Genomic DNA, 15,504 nt, shown 5'->3' on the forward strand with positions numbered 1-15,504 from the left:
GGTTTTCCCCCCTGATTTTGTGTAAAAAATTCACTTCCTTTTAGAAATTAGTTGCATGTCTCACTACTTTTATATTGCTTTCTATGTGGCCCAGGAAACCTACTCTAAACAATGAGCGCCAGTTTCTAAAATATTTCTCAACTGCAGCATCAATTATCAACAGAAAGATTTATCATGAGTTGTATATTTTATTTTGTTATTATTTAGAGTACACCAATAAGATGTTAAAATGCTCAGATGTGCCTTGCATGTATACATATTAAATGAAACTGGACTGTTGTGGTGTACAAATCTCATTTTACTTTTTTCTTCCAAATTGAAATTCTGTGTTGTGCCCTCACTCTTTCACAGCTGCTGCTATTTTTATCTTCTGCTAAAATTGTTTTACATTTCCTTTTTACCTTTTGTCCCCTCTGGTTTCCAGCGTTTCATGTCTGGTGTGTAAAGGCCTCTTACAAGCATTGCTTGTTTTCTGTTTTCATTTTCTGTAGGCTGCCATCCAACAGCAGAAAATCCAAACCCCAGAAGCCTTGCAGAGATGGGAAAAATCATTGTTTATGAGCATGCCAACTTCCAGGGTATGTCCAAAGAATTCCACACCAACATTGCCAACCTAAAAGATGCAGATTGGAATGATTGTATCTCCTCAGTGAGAGTAATCGGCCATCCTTGGGTGGCTTATCAGCATGCAGACTATAAGGGACAGTTACTGGTACTTGAGGAGGGAGATCATGACTTCGTTGGCAAAAAGATGAATGACAGTATCAGCTCTCTGCAGGTGATCACTGAAAATCTGCACAATCCCCAGATCACTCTCTATGAGCACGCTGATTATCAAGGGAAGAGCAGAATAATAAGAGAAGCAACCAATCTGACCAGGGGACATGACGATAACACCACATCTTCACACAAAGTTCAGAAAGGTGTCTGGCTGCTGTGTGAGCATGGTGATGGAAGTGGATTTCAATACATTGCACGAGAGCACGAGCACCTTCCAAATTACAAGGCCATCAAGTTCAACGACAAGCTTTCCTTCCTGCGCCCCCTGCGCCCTGGCTGTGGCTGTTAGAATGCAAATGCTGCAGCGCTGAGAAAAGATGCAGCCCCAGCAAGAAATTTGACACCCAGATATCTGCCTCTGCTTGTGTCACTTTTCCCCCAGTGTCACAGGACCACCGAAAGGGAGAGCTCTCCTGCCCCACAAACGGCCTCTGCCAATGTCTGTAATCCATTTTGTGTTGGTGCCAATAAAGAATCTTTTGCAATCAGCAGTGGGTTTATTTTATGCAGTGTTTAGTGTACATAAACATTTCACTTTCATGGAGAGATGTCTCTGTGTATCCAGAGAATGTTTTGTGTAGTCACTTGCAAATATTTTTCATGGATCTGTCCTGCAGAATTTTATCTCCTTACAGTTTCACTGTCCAGAAACATTGCAAGCAGACTAAAGAGCTTGGTAACCATTTTAATTATTGCTATGATTAAATTATTGCTAAGCCAACTTTCACCTGTACCCAGTATTTAACTACCCCATGTATCTTAAGGCATTGATCATAAAATCCTAGAATCCTATGAAGTCTGAGGTTGGGAGGTGCCTTAAAGATCATTCCAACCCTCCTGCCATGGGCAATGACACCTTCCACTACACCAGGTTGCTCCACCATCCAGCCTGACCTTGAATACTTCCAGGAACAAGGAAATCCACAAGCTCTCTAAACAGCCTGTTTCAGAGCCTCATCATCTTCATAGTAAAGAACTTTTTCATAAGATCTAATTCTTAAGTCTCTACTACTTTAATTCAAAACCATTCCATTCTCATCTTATTACTACTTGCCCACTTAAAAAACTGCTCCTGCTCTTTTTTTATAAAGCACCCTCCAAGAGCTGGAAGGCTGCAATGAGGTCTCCCTGGAGCTTTCCTTTCTCATCTGGGATGAACAACCCCATATTTCTCAACCTGTCTTCATTGGAGAGGTGCTCCCAGCCCATGACCATCTCCCACGTCTGTGCTCCCATGTCTGGCATTGCCCCAACCCAGGTGCAGCACCTTGCACTTGGGCTTGTTAAACTTCATGAGGTGAGTATGGAATCACTTCTCAAATTCGTCCATGTTCCTCTGGATGGGATCCCATCCTTTTGTTGTGTCAGCTGCACTCCTCAGCTTTGTGTCATCTGCAAACTTGCTGAGGGTGTCATTGACAAAGATCTTAAAAAGCACTGGTCCCAGAACAGAGCCCTGATGGACACCAGGTCTGCTTCTGGACATAGAGCCACTGACCACAACTCTCTGGCTGTGTGGATATTTCCCAAATAGTGCACCCTTCAAACCTGTGTATCTCAGTTTGGAGACAAGGATGCCATGTGGGACCATGTCAAAGTTCTTAAGGAAGTCGAGGTATGTGAGTGATATTGGTTGGATTTCCCCTTGTTGATGGCTGCAATCCCTCCAACACAGAGGGCCACCAGATTGGTCAGGCATAATCTGCCCTTAGTAAAGCCATGCTGGCTGTCTTGGATCACCTTCTTGTCTTGCATGTGCCTTAGAATTGCTTCCATGGGGATCTGCTCCATGATCTTCACAGGCATAGAGGCGAGGCTCACTGGTCTGTAGTTCCCCAGATCTTCCTTTCTCCCCTTTTTAAAAGGGGAGAGTGATATTTCCCTTCTTCCATTAATGAAGAATTTCACCTGAAGGCCATGACTCTTCAAATATGATGGAGGGTGGCTTGGCAACAACACCAGCCAGTTCCCTCAGGACCCTGGGATGCATGTCATCCAGTCCCATACACTTGTGTCTATTCAGCTTCATCAGGTGGTCTCAAACCTGCTCTTCACCTACAGTGGGAGGGACTTCTCTCCCCCAGTCACTACCTGCAGCTTCAGCGACTCCAGAGATGTTGGAAACCTGACTTCCAGTGAAGACTGAGGCAAGGAACACACTGAGTACCTCAGCCTTCTCTACATCCATTGTGAGGCAGAGTGGAAATTTTCCAGGGTAGAAATCCATTTTGATTTAGGTGGAATGTACATCTTTAAGTATGTAGCTTGCTGTGTTGTCTGACTGCAAAAGCCTAGGCTCAGAGAAACTGCTTCAGTGAAGGGCAGAGATAAGGGAGAGGGAGACAGAAGGTGATAGAGAGAGACAGAGAGACTGCTGTGAGAGCAGGTCAACCTGACCTAGGAATTCTTTCTGATAAAAAAGAACTAGCAGCAAATGTCACGCGAAATTCATAAATATGAATATGCATCAACCTATTGTGAAATTGTATGCATATGTATTTGAGAGGGAGATAAAAAGAGACCTGAAGTTCCCAGAGGTACACATGTCATTTTAAGGGAACGATTCCCACATGCGTCCAGTGCTGTAATAAACACACCAGCTTTACAACTTTCACAAAAGTTGTGGAGTTTTGTTTATCTCCACAAAACATTTGCCACCAGTTCTTCCTTCTTGTTTATTGGTGGGGAGTGGGCATCACACTCCACTTGGCCTTGTTTTTCTGCCCAGTGTTCTTGCAGAAGCCCTGGTGTGTCAGTCCACACAGGCAGGCAACTGGGACAACTACAAGCTTGTGGCTGGAACAAAAAGAGTGAAGCTATTTCCATTTCCATGGGCTTATGAGCACCCAAACTCTACAGGCCAGTTACTCCAGTGCTTGAGGAGGGAGAGCACAGCATTGTTGGTGAAAGATGAAGGACAGGATCAGCTCTGTGCAGCTGATTGTTGAAAAAGCCCTGAACACGCTGTGCTATCAACTGCTGGGCTTTGTCCCACTTAGAAATAAGCACTGCAGGCTGTGCTGACGTGTCAGCCACTCGTGCTCCTCTGCTTGGCTTAGGTGAGCAGGTGCAATGGGGATGGCCTAGAATCCATGTGTTTTGAGGCACTTCTTTTACTGCTTTGCAGCCAGTTTCAGGTTTCCTTGCTCTGTTCACCAAAGTGGGATTTCCCAATTCAATTCCAAGAGAATCTGGCATTCTTCCTACTCTAGAACATGTGTTTTATAGTGGCAACTTAACTGGAAAATGTCATCTTCTGCCCAAAGGAGTTTGTGGAAGAAATTATTTTGGAAGTGTTATTGAAGTGCCTTGGTCATATCTGAGATATCCCTTTCAGAATCTCAGCATGATAATGATGTTACACAGGCACTGTTAATAGGAGAGGGATTATTTTGGATGTCTTTAGTTATATTTCCTAGGAAATACACTTAATGACATTTCGTTTTTGAAAACCACCATTTCTTTGAGAGGAAAGAAGGTATTCTCTCATTTTCTTGGCATATGTAACTGAGAAGTTCCTTACAGCCAGGAGGTCCCTGAGGCAGATTTTTCTGAGTTTTTCCTCTGTTTATTTTGGGCAAAGAAAATATTACATTGCCTCCCAAAGCTGCTGTTACTCTGATTTTAATCAGTGGACATTCCTGTCTGGCTCTGTCTCTCCTGGCCACCAGAGAGGGGATTTTCTTCACTTTGGGGGCTGTGAGGAGGTGGTCTAGTTGCCCTTGGGGTGCAGGGCAGTGCAGACCAGCTGGCAAGTTCTATGCTGCTCAGTTAGCAGTACCCTTGGAATCACTTTCCATGGTCATCCTCACCCCTCACCCTCATGGCAGATTTTAGGAGGCCTCCCAGGAGGAGACATCAGCAACCGTGGCATTCCCTACTGTACTTCTCACATGAGGTTTATCCCTATAAAAGAACACTGTGAAATACTTTTGCACAGTAAAGACTAAAGCATTGTCACCTCTACCTGCCAATCCAGGAATAGATTGTACGTGGAAGTCCCAAACCATGCTAAATTACACATGTGTAACATTGTTCACAGGGGTTCTTGGATGAGGGGAGAGATGAGAATGTTGACTCTATGTTCAGAAGGCCTGATTTATTATATTATGACATATATATTACATTATAACTATACTAAAAAGAATAGAAGGAAAGGTTTTTTTCAGAAGACGAGCTAAGAATAGAAAAGAATGAATAACAAAGATCTGTGGCTCAGACAGAGAGTCTAAGCTATCTGGTCTGTGGTTGGCCATTAACTGTAAACATTCAAGATGGCCCAACCACAGGCAAACCTGATGCATGCCGCAGCAGCAGATAACCATTGTTTACATTTTGTTTCTGAGGCCTCAGGTTCTCAGAAGGGAAAAAATCCTAAAGAAATGGATTTTCACAAAAGATGTCTGTACACACATGGTATTAAAAAGAGTAAAACAACAACTTGCTTGCAAAATCAACAGTCAGCAAAAAACCTTCACAGATGGGATTATTAATCCACAGTGCAAATGGACATTTGAAGAGAATGCAGCACAAGGAAGGCTTGTGGTATTCCAAAAATAGATGTCTAAACATGAAAGCTTAGACACTATGGCTGTGACAGGTGATATATACACAGACTCAACTTTTCTTGGCTTGATCAGAAACATCCTCAGAACAGGTTCAGGCGTGTTTGGGTAAACATGGAATATAAAATGTGGGCTTAAGGTCTTATCTTGTATGCTCAGTAAATGGTGATGTTACACATTAACCACTTCTGTCATTTCTCAATGATGCTGTGTTTGTTTCTGTGTTTCAGGGCTCTGGTGCAGCTCCTTTGGGTCAGCTTTGTGAATGAGCCACTGTGACCCTGCACCTGCAGGGCAGCTCCATTGCCCAGGCAGCCTCCATCAGAGGAGTGCAGGACACCAGCAGACAGGATGTTCTGCTGCACATGCCTTAACCCATGGGTTTTTGGCTAGATGATTTAACACTCCCTTGGGGAAACTCAAGCTCTTCTCCAAGTCCAAAACTCTCAAATTTGCTGTTTGCAAGCTTGCAAGATTTTATTGTGGCTTTCTTCCCTACTCACTTCATCTACTACTGGAAGTCCCACAGCATGGATTTACAGCATCTTTTAATGTATCCAACACTGAAAAGCCATTGTGGCAAGCAGGGCTGAAGCATCTTATTTTTTTCCCCAAATGCATCTTCAAAAGACATCTTCCCTTTACCCAACAACAGAGCTGCCCCACACTTTCAGTTCAGTTCCTGATGCTTCCTCTAATTTTTTCTTGGTTTCCTTGTCAGAGTATTCCTCCCCCTTATGCTGCTGTGTTTTCCTGGCAGTGCCTTATTGACTCTGTGTTAATCAGAGCAATCTTACAGAAAAGCTCAAATGAGATACTCCATCCCTGTAAATCAAATCTCAAAAAATGCAAAGCCTGTTGCTGACAAAAGCAGTAATGAGAGACTTTCCTTCAGGGATCTGTAGAGGTCATCAGGAAAATAAATGTGACAGAGTGCAGCTGATTGTTCCTATAAGGAAGTCCCTTCCCTGGAGGTAACTTGGTTTTGTTTTTATATGGCCTCAAAGCCGAGTCCACTGAGCAGTCTCCCCATCAAATCTCTGTGCTTCCAATTTAGAAAGAAGGAATTTGTGGGGACCATGTCAAAGGCCTTGCAGAAATCCAGCTAGATGACATCTGTAGCCCTTCCCTTTCCACTGAAGTAGTCACTCCATCGTAAAAAGCCAGTCGGTTATTTGAACTGGACTTTGCTGAAGCTGTGCAAATCACAAATCACTTCCTTGTCTTTCATGTGCCTACAAATCCAGAAAATAAGAAGCAGGAAGCAGTTTGAGTTACTTAATTGTTAACACATCTCCTTGCTGAATCACCCTGACTGAGCAAGTTAAGTGAGCAGGTGAATACTCTGATAAAAGAGAAGAAATCTTCCTAGGTCTCTTCTCCCTTGAGGAAGTACCATCTCTTGGAGCAGAAGTGCTGTGCTGCTGGCACCTAAATGCCTGTGCTGTCATTCACACAGTGAGTTCTTGAGAAACTTGATCAGGATCAATGGAAGCCATGGACAAATGGTGACCCCCAAGGGTCTGTTCTGCCCCCAGTGCTCTCCAATGCCTTCCTTGATGCCACAGCCATGGGGTCAAGTGCACCCTTATTGCTGCGCCTGAGTGGGCGCAGCTGGTGAGAGAGACGGTGAATCTTGTTTCTTGAATCAGAAGGCTGAATTTATTAATATAAGATATAATACATTATAGTTATACTAGAAAGAATAACGAGAGAGGTTTTGCAGAGCAGCTAGGCTAGCTAGGAAGAGATAGAAAAGAATCCACAACAAAGCTGTGGCCAAGGACTCAGTCCCCTGGCTTGCACTGGTGATTGGACCTTAATTATAAACATAAAACATGAACCAATCACCAATCAAAATAGGTGCCCCTGTTGCATTCCCCAGCAGCTGATAATAATTGTTTACCTTGTCTTCGAAGGCCTCTGGCCTCCCGAAGACACAGAAATCTGAAAGAAAGGTTTTCTGTGGAGAAATGTCTGCAACATCTCACCTTTCTAAATTGTATAAAAATAAAAGAAAAATGCTGATGCGGAATGAACAGGAAATTCCTTCACCTATTAAATATAGAATACTCACAAATCAATAAAACAATCCTACAATATAAGAAAAATGCAAAATACAATGTAAAGAGAATTTGAGCAGCTGAGTTTCAGGAACAGTCCATCAGCTGAAGTTGTTTCTTTTGGACATCTGAGAGTCCTTTTTGTCCTGAAATCAGCATAACACAATTTAAAACAATTTAAAACAATTTAAAACAATTTGAACAATTTTGGAATGTCCTTTCTGGCCCTTCAATGATTCAGCGCTTCAGAGCTGCTGCCTGCTATTTTCAATCTTTTTTATTTAATTTAAATTTTTTTTTTTTTTTTTTTTTTTTTTTTTTTTTTGTGATTGAAAGCAAAGGAGCAGCAACCAAGCAGAGCAGTGCCAGAGAAGGAAAGGCCCTGGGGGCCCTGGCCCATGCTGGACCAGGAACCCCAAAACTGGCGCACGAAGGGGGACCAGGACCGGTAGGAGAAACCAGAGTCCCCAAAAACATAAGGAGGCCACACAGTGGGGCCAGCCCAGGAATTTTTTGAGCCCAACGGCCCAGGCCAAACCCATGAGCAAGGCTCTGCATATCCACAGGCCTGAACCTGCTGCCAGCACAATGGCAGCACGGGTAGTGAGACACTTCCTTTCCCCTAAACCACTGAGGCATGCCAGCAATGAGGAAATAGAAGCTGCCCCGAGAATCTTCATCTCGGGTCTCGGAATGTTTGTTTCCCATAGCAACACGGCACCACCCCCACCGGGCTGGGGACCAGAGGCAGGGCTCTCGGAAGCCCCGTCCCCCTCGCCGCTAGGGCACAAGAGGGGCGGCAGAGATGGCAGCCTCCATGGGACAGCAACCGAAACACCACCCCCCAAACTGCAGAGAATGCCGAGCTTGAAAGCTGGCAGCTGGACTGCTGCAAGAGTCAGCTGGCGGGCAGCCCCCGCTCCACTGAAGGAGAGACCCCCCGCCGGGGCGGCTGCTGGGGCACCTGGTCCGGGATGGTCCGAGTTTGAACAAGCCGCTGGTTCCAGGGCAGTCTCTGACAATGGCAAAGCCGCTGGGACGTCCGGTGGAAGCAGCGGGGGGGGAGCCGGAACTGGGGAGGGAACCACGCTGAGCGTGGGATCCGCCGCGGGACGGTCCGAGAGTCCCGCGGGCTCAACGCCATTTTCAGCCCCATCCTGAACAGGAACTGTCTCGGCTTGAAGCGGCGGAGATGCGCGGAAACACGCTGTTGCTGTGTCCCTTGGCTCTAAAAGCGGCGGCAAGCACAGCACGGGCAGCAGCGGATCCGGGAGAAGCGGCGGAGCATCGCTGTTGCTTAGCAACAGGTCAATCGCCGGAAGTGCTGTCTCTTGTGCAGTCTCTGACACAGGCTCTGGCGGGGGCGGGGAGGCCGGTGAAACCGCGGGCGGGACCTCCTGGAGTGACGGTTCTGGCAGGGGCGTGGAGGAAACCTCAGAGACCGGTGCCGCCCCCATGTCTGAAGGCGGAGTCTGAGAGGCCGGCGCTGGCTTGAGCGGCCACTCCCATCCCCCCTGAGGGGGAGAAGGGGGGGGAGGAGAAGGCTCCATCTGAGCATGCTCCGGAGCAAGAGTAATAAAAACTTCTTCGCGCCGCGAAGTTTCAGCCACCCCCGCCGCGAAGCAGGGGGGGGAAAAGCCCAAAGTCATCACCCACAGGGTCTTCTGCCAAGGGGGGTGGAAACGGAGCTTGTCCATAACAGTTAGAGATCCATTGAAAACAAGCTGCTCTGCGTTTCAGGACAGGGAAAAGCTTTATAAATGCTGGGTAGATAGAAGGCAACACGCGTCCCTGACTGTATACGCAATGGATAATCGAGTCCATGCACTCCCAGACGAAAACATCTAAAGCGTACAGGACATCAGTAAAGAACCCAAAAAGCTTTGCCCATCTAAAGAACCCATAGATATCTGTTTCTGACAAAAAGCAACCATCTTCTCTGCACCAATATTTCCAGAGGGCAATAAGCTTTTCCTCTGAAGGGGAGAATTGAATCTCTTCTGGCAAGGCATGTGTCTGCCATACGAATAGCCACAAGCTACGAAGGGCTGGTTCATCAGGAATAGAAAAGCCCACAGTACCTTTTGAAAGAGTCCAGCTTGCTCTGGCCAGCTCCACAGGTCTGCTGCTCTTTTCCATCATCTTTCCTGATGGTTTTCCAGAAGAAGGTTCTGTTGTGGTCAGCCTTGGCTGTGAACTCTGTCCAAATCAGGATATTCAGTTCTTCAGCTCCTGGCTTGAATCCACTTTCTGTGGTCACTTCAAAGCAACCATCAAATGCCACACATACAGGATTTTACCCAGTGCAGCAATTTTGCTCCTCTGGTCTTATTAAATTAATTTCTGCTCTCACACGTCGGGTCACCAGATATTACCGCGCCTGAGTGGGCGCAGCTGGTGAGAGAGACGGTGAATCTTGTTTCTTGAATCAGAAGGCTGAATTTATTAATATAAGATATAATACATTATAGTTATACTAGAAAGAATAACGAGAGAGGTTTTGCAGAGCAGCTAGGCTAGCTAGGAAGAGATAGAAAAGAATCCACAACAAAGCTGTGGCCAAGAACTCAGTCCCCTGGCTTGCACTGGTGATTGGCCCTTAATTATAAACATAAAACATGAACCAATCACCAATCAAAATAGGTGCCCCTGTTGCATTCCCCAGCAGCTGATAATAATTGTTTACCTTGTCTTCGAAGGCCTCTGGCCTCCCGAAGACACAGAAATCCGAAAGAAAGGATTTCTGTGGAGAAATGTCTGTGACACACCCTCAGCGAGTTTGCAGATGACACCAAGCTGAGTGGTGTGTTGCCATGCTGGAAGGAAGGGATTGTTAAGCAGGACCTCGAGAAGCCTGAGCAATGGCCCGATGTGCATCCCATAAATTTCAGCAAGGCTGAGTGCAAGGCCCTGCAACTGGATGTCAGAGCAATCACCAGGGGCAGTGTAGGCTGAGGGATGAATGGGCTGAGGGCAGCCCTGTGGAGAAGGAATTGAAGGACTTAAAAGGGGCTTAAAAGAAAAGAGGGTCTTTTTACTGCGGCCTTTCAAGATGAAAGAGCGTAGGGTTAGGCTAGACATTTCGAAGGAATTCTTCACTGTGAGGGTGGTGAGGCACTGGAAGAGGTTCTCTAGAGAAGATGTGGGTGCCCCATCCTTGGATCTCCCCCCTTAGGCAGTCTGCAGGCAACACCAGCTTGGGTGAGTGTTGTGTGCTGGAGGGTGAGGAGGCTCTGCAGAGGGGTCAGTGGGCTGAGGCCGATGGAATGAAGCTCAGCCAGGCCGAGGGCCGAGTCCTGCCCTGTGATCACAAAAGGCCCACACATGACAGACAGCAGCTGCACATGAGCCAGCTGTGCCCAGGTGGCCAGGCAAGACCGTGGCACCTGGCCTGGATCAGCAATGGTGTGGCCAGCAGGATCAGGGCAGGGATTGTCCCCCTGTGCTCAGCACTGCTGAGGCCACTCCTCTGGGGCTGGGCCCAGTTCTGGGCCCCTCACTGCAAGGAAGACATGGGGGGGCTGGAGTGAGTCCAGAGAAGGGAATTGGGCTGTTGAGGGATTGAAGGAGCTGGGGTTGCTCCAAACAATGTGTTCCAGTTCCTGTGGTTCAGACGGCTTCTGAGCAGGGACAGACATGAAGCCACGTTCTAAGGTTATCAGGTCACTCACACTTCAGTGAACATTTGAACCAGAGCAATGAGATGTCTGGTTGTAGGGCATCAAGACCAAGATAGAATATGAATAATTTTTGAACCCTGAGTATGACATCAACCACTCCCAGTTCCTTGGAATTGGGTGGTTGACACTTTCACTTCTGTGCAAGTATAAATGGAGGCAGGTGAGACACTCTGCACACACCACAGCCCTGCACTGGAGGAATTGCCCTCAGCTCTTGCAGCCCTGCAGCTGACAGCAAGGTAAGCGGCACCCTTGGCACAGTAGAGCTGGAAGGGCTTCTTGGGCAGCTGCTGTGAAGTGCAGGGCAAGGGAAGGAGGCTTTAGTGCTGGGCTGAGAGCTGCAGCACAGCCGTGAGGCTCTGCTGTGTGCGTGTGCAGAGACTGAAGCCATCTCTCAGGGCATGAGGAGATGGATGGCTGCTGCAGGAGAGACAAACCTCACCCAGGGACAGCCTGGAGGGGGCCACTGATACACAGTTGTGGGGGGTGACTGGGAGAGTATTTACAGCTTAATCTTGGGTATGTAACTAAACCAACACACACAACTAATTTGAACTGAGTAGCTGTGGGCACATGTCTTGTTTTATGTTTTCCCTCTAAACTGAAAAGCCCTCACTCCTTTTCAGATGCTGATATGTTTCTATTCTGCTAAAAACATTCTACTTTTCCTTTTCTACACCACACTTCCCATAATCCTCTGTCTGGAGGAGAAAGTCTTCTCACAAGTTCTGCTTGTTTTCTGTCTCCCTTTTGTGCAGGCTGCCATCCAGCTCCTATAGCAAGAAATCTGCACCCCCAGAAGTCCTGCAGAGATGGGCAAAATCATCATTTATGAGCATGCCAACTTCAAGGGCCTGTCCAGAGAATTCACCACTGACATTTCCAATCTAAAAGATGCAGATTGGAATGATATTGTCTCCTCAGTGAAAGTAATTGGCCAGCCTTGGGTGGCTTATGAGCATGTTGATTACAAGGGTCGATTTCTGGTGTTTGAGGAGGGAGAATATAGCTTTGTAGGTAATGAGATGAATGACAGGATCAGCTCTCTGCAGGTGATCACTGAAAGTCTGTACAATCCCCAGATCACTCTCTATGAACACATTGATTATCAAGGGAAGAGCAGAATAATAAGAGAAGCAACCAACCTGGGTGCGGGACATGACAATGATATGATGTCTTCCCACAAAGTCCAGAGATGTGCCTGGCTGCTGTGTGAGCACAGTGATGGAAGTGGATTTCAATACATTGCCCGAGAGCATGAGCACTTTCCAAATTACAAGGCAATCGATTTCAACGACAAGCTTTCCTTCCTGCGCCCCCTGCACCCTGGCTGTGGCTGTTAGAATGCAAATGCTGCAGCGCTGAGAAAAGATGCAGAAATTTGACACCCGGATCTCCGCCTCTGCTGGTGCTGCCTTTTCCCCCAGTGTCACAGGCCCACCGAATGTCAGCGCTCTCTGCTCTGCTGCACTGCAGAGCTGCACTTCTCCATCCTGCCTTGCACGCTGCTCCCACCCCACCAATGCAAGAATCATCAGGACTGATCATATGAGAGGGTGTCCAAGCTAGAGGAGGCAATGCCACATGTGTGAAACCTGTTGTACCCTCAGCTGGCATTCCAGAGTCCTGGCCTATGGAATGTAGAAGCATTGCAGGTTGTGTGTGTGGCTAAGTGAGACAGAGAGTGTCAGTGCAGAATCAGCATCACTTCTTTTGTAATTTGCATTGCAATGCCCTTGTGCTACTGTAGCCTCTGCCATTGTCTCTAATCCATTTTGTGTTGCTGCCATTAAAGAATCCTTTGCAATCAGCAGTGGGTCTGTTTTGTGCATCTTTGGAATAGATAAATATTGCTCTTCCAGGCTGAGATGTCCCTGTGTATCCAGAGAATGGTCCCCACAGTCACTTGCCAACATTTTTCCTTGATGTCTCCTGCAGAGTTCTGTTTCCTTCTGGTTTACATACTCAATAACAGTGGGGTCAGGCTTGACTCTAAATGTCTTGATCTACATGGTGAGCATGTAGATCACTGCTGATCCTGGCCAAACTCTCACCTCCAGATTGTACCTGGCTATCACACGCTTGGTTGTATCTGAAGGCAGTGATTGTAGCAATGATGCAGTCTTCTACTGCGCCAAATCTCATCATAAACAGAATGCTTTCACTAATTTGAATTCTATAATGCGAATGGTAAAACCTGCCTTGTTTTTCACACCTGTAATATCCTGATAAGGAATGAGGAATGACAAGGTAGATCAGGACCTGGTGAGTCCTGTGCAAATTCAGCTGGACGAGCAGAGTCTCAGCCCTCCTGCAGCAGTGCCTGATGAGAGCTGCAGCCCTGAGCTGGGCACTGTGGCAGCTGTCCCATGGCAGCTCTGCCCTGCAGGGTTCCTCTCCCTCTGTGCTGGCCTGCTGTGTGCCCTGATTTCCTTGCCCTGGTCACAGACAGGAGCTGCACTTGGCCTCTTTGAACCACATGAGATGCTTAATTGCATTAAATAGTTAGTTAGTTGGTTTTGCACTGGGTGTTTGATAATCTGCACTGATCACATGGTCCTCCCCACTCCTAATCCCTGCTGGTAGTAGTTTGTCCCGGGTTTACTCATCCCCTGGCCCGTTCCTCAATTGTGTCGCATTGGCTGTGGTCCTATTCCTCCATCCCCCATTCCCCCAGGTGTAAAATTCTCCCCTCGTTAGGCATTCCGCCTCTTTTTCTCCTGGGACACCAACTACTCCCCATAAAGGATCCCCTGGAGTAATTCCACAGTAAAGCTGTGGGATTATTGGTCCTGAGAGGAGAAGAACACTTCCAGTCTTTTGCTTTTATCCTTGTAAAGGCTGCCAGGGGCCTGGGTCCAGCGCTGGATGGCTTGGGCCTGAATGGCTCTGGGAGAGAGCAGCCAATTTACAATGAGGTGCACATGGTGCCAGTGCTGGAGCTTGCCAAGGGCCCTTTGGATGGTCCCTGAGGACAGTTCTGTCTGTCTGTCCGTGTGTCTGTGTGTCTGTGGCTGCCATGCCCAGCTGGAGCTGTGTTCCCTGTGCTGAGGCTCAGTGCCCCTCTCAGCTGGAGCTGTGCCTTCCTGCAGCCTCTCTCCTCCTGTTCTCACCCACTGACACAGCCCTGGCCACTTTCCCAACGCTTCCCGTTCCCTCAGCCCCCTGCTGGAAATATTTTCACAGCAGTGCAGTAACAAACCTTGCTGTCCCACACTGCTCTCTCTGCCCTGGCTTCATCACCAGCATGGGAAAACATCTGCCCATTCTCTGTCCTGTCATGAGTAACAGATCGAAGTAGAAAACCCCTGGAGGCTCCTTCCAGCCTCAATTGTTCCAGGAGTCCATACACTGTGCTTGGAATGTGATAGGCACAGCTACCCCTGCCCCAGGGAGGAGTGCAATCCTACAGAACAGCAAAGGAAAGGTTCAAGGAGAGAAATATGGATGGGATGGTTTCAGGAAATTTTATATCTGCTGTTACAAAGGGTTTTTTTTGTTTGTTTCTTTGTTTCTTTTAGTTTGTTTGTTCTGTTTTTCATAGGAAAGGATTCTTGTAAGTTTTTCAGTAATAGGAGGATGAAGTAAAGGTGGAGAAGGACTTTGACCCTTCAGTGGAGGGTGTTACATTTGACATCAGAGCTGGTAACCACTACTGCTGAATTCGGAGGGAAGTCTGATGTTGGGGAAATGGAATTGATAAATACAACACAAGTAATCCTCTAGTTCTTGTACACATGACTTGATGATGACATTTTTTCCAGGAAATTGAACAAAGAATGCAATTAGCCAGAAAGTGACAAAGGGGTTTAAAACTTCCAGAGAATTACTGACCGCAAGATTTATTCTGGAAAGGACCTCCCTCGACCAAGGTTATTTCATAGCAAAGATGCCACCAAAGGGAAACAGGTTACTCGTGGCCATCATCAAGTGATTTCTGAACAAGCACAGCGGTGGAGATTCCCCAGGGTCTCTGGCCTTACCAAGCAGCAGACTGGACGTGAGGGCACCCTAAGGTCACTTTGAACCAGCATTGTCTTGTGATCCCATAATCCTCCTGCCTTGCATCGTCACTCGAGCTCATGATTTAGGGATCAGGATGGGCAAATCCGAGTATCAACTGAGCTGTATTGCTCATGAGGAATCTTGCTCTAAAGAAAGGGACTCATCTGATAATCTCACATTACAGATGTGGAAGCCCACAACAGATTATTGGCTAGTCTGTTCTGGAAATACCTCTTACCTTCCCTTCGTCTTCCTTCAGTAATTCTCAGGAAAAACACACAAGCACCTCCTTCCCACAACACGCTTTCATCCTGCTCACAATGTCTTCTGGATTTCTGAATCATTTAGAGTAAGAATCACATCCAGGACATATCATAGGTGATATCCACAATCTCCTTCCTCGTCCAGGCC

The 15,504-nt window shown here is 47.0% G+C and overlaps 2 protein-coding genes across 2 annotated transcripts; both read left to right on the forward strand.

Annotated features, from left to right (window-relative positions):
* Positions 1–538: 538 nt before the first annotated feature.
* Positions 539–1,069, forward strand: LOC131572387 (epidermal differentiation-specific protein-like). The gene has a single exon (XM_058825558.1). The coding sequence runs from the start codon at positions 539–541 to the stop codon at positions 1,067–1,069; it is 531 nt and encodes a 176-aa protein (XP_058681541.1).
* A 10,222-nt stretch (positions 1,070–11,291) lies between these two features.
* LOC131554783 (epidermal differentiation-specific protein-like) lies at positions 11,292–12,870 on the forward strand. Its single transcript, XM_058800381.1, has 2 exons — positions 11,292–11,327; positions 11,847–12,870. Exon 2 carries the CDS (start codon positions 11,901–11,903, stop codon positions 12,429–12,431), a length of 531 nt encoding a protein of 176 aa, XP_058656364.1. The 5' UTR covers positions 11,292–11,327; positions 11,847–11,900; the 3' UTR covers positions 12,432–12,870.
* Positions 12,871–15,504: the final 2,634 nt, after the last annotated feature.

Source organism: Ammospiza caudacuta, chromosome 2, assembly GCF_027887145.1.
Source record: "Ammospiza caudacuta isolate bAmmCau1 chromosome 2, bAmmCau1.pri, whole genome shotgun sequence".
In the NCBI taxonomy this organism is placed as follows: Eukaryota; Metazoa; Chordata; class Aves; order Passeriformes; family Passerellidae; genus Ammospiza; species Ammospiza caudacuta.

What these genes read in the sequence shown, in the direction of transcription:
- LOC131554783 (XM_058800381.1), top strand. Translation starts at nt 11,901, where the DNA reads ATGGGCAAAATCATCATTTATGAGCATGCCAACTTCAAGGGCCTGTCC.
- LOC131572387 (XM_058825558.1), top strand. Translation starts at nt 539, where the DNA reads ATGGGAAAAATCATTGTTTATGAGCATGCCAACTTCCAGGGTATGTCC.